General features: G+C 62.3%; 1 protein-coding gene across 1 annotated transcript; it reads left to right on the top strand.

The window, feature by feature from the left end:
* Positions 1-3,505: 3,505 nt before the first annotated feature.
* Positions 3,506-4,033, top strand: LOC127315716 (uncharacterized). Its single transcript, XM_051346183.2, has one exon. The coding sequence runs from the start codon at positions 3,506-3,508 to the stop codon at positions 4,031-4,033; it is 528 nt and encodes a 175-aa protein (XP_051202143.1).
* Positions 4,034-4,505: the final 472 nt, after the last annotated feature.

The raw sequence follows: 4,505 nt of genomic DNA, 5'->3' as shown, positions 1-4,505 counted from the left end.
CGGGTTACCCGGTTGAGCAGCGGTGCGGAGAGTTACTCAACGATACTTACATTTTGTTTTCGATGTAGGGTTGATCTCGATAGTGATGACGAGTTGTGGAAGCCGTAGAGGCGAGGGAGTGGCTGGTGGCCTCAGCCGGCTTGGCTCCGGCCGGCCGAGCCATCAAACGCGCTGCGGGTGGCGCTGAGGGGCGCAGCCGGCAGGCGAGTCGGTGCAAGCGCGACCGGAAGAGGGCGAAGGCGCGGACGGTGGCGGTGAAGGCGCAGCCGGTGTGAGAGGGGACAGCCCCCGAGTGTCTCTCGGGGTGGCCGATTCGCGCGCGCGGGGAAGTGTCGATGGCTGATGGCCTCAGCCGGCTTGACTCCAGCCGGCCAAGCTACCAAACGCGCTGCGGATGTACGAGTCGATGCAGATTCCGGCTGCTCAGGTTCAGCCGGACGGGCGACCAAACGCGCTCGGGCTGGTTCAGTCGGTGCAGGCTCCACTCATCCCATTCCCAGCCGGCCTGGACAGGCGGAACCGGTACGAGCGGAGTCGAGCGACCAACCAAACAGACCCAGCCCCAGCCGGGTTAAGGACAGCCCGCCCAGCCGGCACCGGCGCAGCCGGCTCGATCGATCGAACATCGAGCGGATTCAGTAGGCGGCATGTTTCAGCCGGACATAATCTTTTTCCTTTTTTTTTTTTTTTTTTTTTTTTTTCAGCCGGCTAAGTATTTTCAGCTGGAGCATTTTTTTTTTTTTTTTTTTCAGCCGGCCGGACCACTTCTTTTCAGCCGGCCACTTATTTTCTTTTTCTGTTTTTTTCTTTCCCATCTTTTTTCTTCTTTCGCCAGGGGCACTTCCTTAGCCGGTCGTACACGCGATTGAGCGGAGCGGCCGGAGATGGTGTCACGCACGAGCCGGCATGAGGCGGAGCTGGAGGCTCAGTGGGAGCTGAGTTGGCCAGGAGCAGCGGGCGTGCCGGGTGGCCTGCTGGTATGGTGTAGCCGGGAGCAGCGGTGCGGCAGGTCATGGTCGCGCGAGTCGAAGCTGGAGCCGGCTCGGGCGGGGCCTGCGCGGGCGAAGCCGGCACGAGCGCGGGTCGCGTGGGCGGAGCTGGTGCAGGAGTGGAGCACGGCCAGGGCGACATGGCCGGAGGTGGTTGATGTGGGTGGCGGCCGTGCGATACACGAGCCGGTGGCGAGCCCGCGAGGCGAAGCCGGAGAAGGCGCGCTTGGGCGCGAGGTGCAAGAGGTGCTGCTCGGTGCACGCGTGGCGAAGGAAGCCGTTGGCGACGATGGCGCGCGGGGCGCATGCCGACGCAGCGCGGACGTCGAGGGCGCGGGTGCAGCTGGCGGCGTGCAGGAGCTGGTGCGGGCGGAGCCGTTGACGAACGCAAGCCGGAGGACGCGCAGGGCGGAACCGGGTCGGCGCTGGTTGCTGCCCACGGGCGCGGCGGAAGTTGGAGGCGATGGTGGCGTCGCGAGCCAGAGCGGGGCCACGCCGGACGCAGGTATAGGCGATGTTGCCTGAGGCGCTGGTATGGCCGACGAAGCTAGGGCGCATGCGCGCGCTGCGTGGAGTGGAGCAGGAGCTTGGCGCCGTGATTGTCGAGGTGGAGTAGCGCGGCCGTCGTCGAGGGCGGCGCGGTCGGATGTGGTTGCGGATGCACTTGGGCGGCACGCGCGGGCGGTCGGCGAGGATGAGCTGGACACAGAGCTGCCGCTCGCGCGCAGCTGCTTGGGGTTGCTGCTTGCGCGCGCTTGCGCTGCTAGCTTGGTGCATGTACGCATGCGGCTGCTTTGCTTGCTCGCAGCACACGTGCACGTACGCCGCTGCGCTCTGCTTTTTCTGCATGCTGGTGGTGGCACTGCGACCAGGAGGCGGAGATGGCGCGGACCGACGGCGGCCAAGCGCGGGCAACCACATGGCGTGGCCGACAGGCGCTGCTGCCTCGCGTGGACGCGCGGATGGGCGCAGGCTTGCCGTTGGGCGAATGCGTGGGCTGCTGCATGCGCGGTGCGGGCGGAGCCAGCCCAGCGCGCGGTGGTGATGGTGAGGAGGCTCGCGGCGGCGAGGGCCGCGGCAGAGACGAAGCCGCGCCCGAGGAGGGCGGCGATGAAGGCTGCGGCGGCGAGGGCCGCGGCGGAGACGAAGCCGCGCCCGAGGAGGGTGATGATGAAGGCTGCGGCGGTGAAGCCATGCCCGGAGAGGGCGGCGATGCCGGCGGTGTTGAAGGCCGCGGCGGTGACGATGATGAGGAAGGGTCCCGTCCAGACGAACTCCGGTCGGCGCCACTGCAGGCCCCACGGTGGGCGCCAAATGTCGTGGTATCGTCACGGCATATGCTACGGGGTAGCTAAAGAAAGGTGGTTCCTGTATGGGCGTCGACGGTATCCGGATGCGGGATTGGTACACAGCACGCGGTGATGTACCCAGGTTCAGGGCCCTCGCGGTGGAGGTAAAACCCCTACTCCTGCATGTCTGATGTATATGACAGTATATGGTGTTACATAGTTGCTCCTTGAGCTGTTTGTCCTGAGAAGGAAGAAGCTACTGTGAGCTAAGAGGAGCCTGGCCGGCTTGAAGGGAGCCTGGCCGGCTTGAGAGGAGCTCGTACGTGAGCTGAGAGAGAGAGATGGCAGCGATGGCCCTCCTTGGCCATGAGCCTGGAAGGCTCCCCCTGGTGTGCCTTATATAGGCCTGGCACCCAGGGGACAAGTGGTGGCCCACATACAGTGTACACGATTTGACTACTGGGGTTCCATCAACTGTACACACAGTGCTACTATTGTACCACAGTACGCTACTCTGAGTCCATCGATAGCTGGACGTGTACGTAGACTAGCACGATGACTTGTCTCCGATCGTTGTCTGGCAGGAGGATCCAATGCATGGGCTCGTACGTGACTTGGTCCTTATCTTTGTCAACGATCTGGTCCCTGCTTGAAGGAGCTGGAGCCGGCCTTGATCAATAGAGGAAGTGGCTGTTTGGCCAGCAGGCACGTACGTGGGCAGCTGGATGCTGCATGGAGGATGGCCGCACCTGGGCGAGCCGGCCACGGAGCTCCCGACCCGGGCGATGGAGCGATCGCTGCTCCAGGCGACCGCATGCCCCAGCCGGACCTGGAGCGAACAAGCAGGCCAGGGCCTCGCAGGAGCTGTGGAAGCCGGATGGGCCGTGGGGAGCCGGGAGTCGGCCCAGCCGCGGGGAGCCAGGAGTCGGCCCGGCCGCGGGCCGAGGCCGGAAGCTCGCCCCAGAAGGGCTCCAGCCGGAAGCCGGCCCAGGTGCGGAAGGGCGAGTCGGCCCAGGAGGGGCGCACCCGGACGGGCCGCGGGGCGCACAGCCGGAAGCCGGCCCAGGCCCCGTCTCTCCTTCTTTTATCTTCTTTTCTTCATATCTTTTGATCCGTGGCACCTTTTCTTGATCCGCGAAATGTGGCGTGCTCGTAAACTCGAGGACTTTGCCATACCGGGGGTAATATCCCCGTCACGTCAAGCGCTGGCTCCGGGAGATCCGCTACATGTACCGCTGGGTCTACCACAAGCTCATCGTCGGGCTGGACGTGGAGTGGTGCCCCAGCTACAGCCCTGTGCGGAACCCCACGGCGCTCCTGCAGCTCTGCGTCGGCCACCGCTGCCTCATCTTCCAGCTCCTCCACGCCGACTACATCCCCGACGACCTGGAGGATTTCCTCGACGATCCCAGCTTCCGCTTCGTCGGCGTCGGCGTGCAGGAGGACGCCAATCGCCTCGACAACGACCACCGCCTCCGGGTGGCCAACACCGTCGACCTGCGCGGCCTCGCGGCGGACGGGATGCAAATGCCCCGGCTCCGTCAAGCCGGGCTCAAGGGCATCGCGAGCGCCGTCATGGGGGTCAACATCGAGAAGCCACGCAACGTGACTATGGGGCCGTGGGACGCCTACGAGCTATCGGACGAGCAGATCGAGTACGCCTGCATCGACGCCTTCGTCTCCTTCCAGGTCGGCCGGAAGCTGCTTACCGGCGACTACTCTAATCCGTTCAGCAAATCAATTTATTTTTTGTAGTATAAGATTACAAACCTCACTAAGGAGCAAGTGAAAGCAGAGCTGAGCTGCATAGAACAAGTTCTAGATGGCCATGATTTGCATAGAAGATACGAAGAATATTATTGGAGTCAAACAGGTTGTTTGTTCGGTGACGTTCTGGGCTCAAACTTGCTGCAATTGCAATCTGGTTTCCTTTATGCTCCATACCAGTTGATGCTCTATGGGTGACTCTTCCACCTTTTTATTCTTTCTATCTGGTGGATGCACTTGGGGTTTATGAGCAACGAGCTGTAGATGTTGAATAGTTTTCACCGAGATCATGCTCAAAGGGTTCCCACCGTTAAATCTGATGATCAACAATGGAGGTTTTGTTGTCCACCTCAGGTGACACAGTGGGAACAACATGGGGATGGTATCTTTAATAGTAATCCCATCCATGAAAATTAATTCACTGCAACGAAAGTATGTTGGAGAAATGTGCTCACCATGA

This window comes from Lolium perenne, chromosome 7, assembly GCF_019359855.2.
Source record: "Lolium perenne isolate Kyuss_39 chromosome 7, Kyuss_2.0, whole genome shotgun sequence".
NCBI classification, from domain to species: Eukaryota; Viridiplantae; Streptophyta; class Magnoliopsida; order Poales; family Poaceae; genus Lolium; species Lolium perenne.
This window is presented reverse-complemented; position numbering and strand designations above follow the sequence as displayed.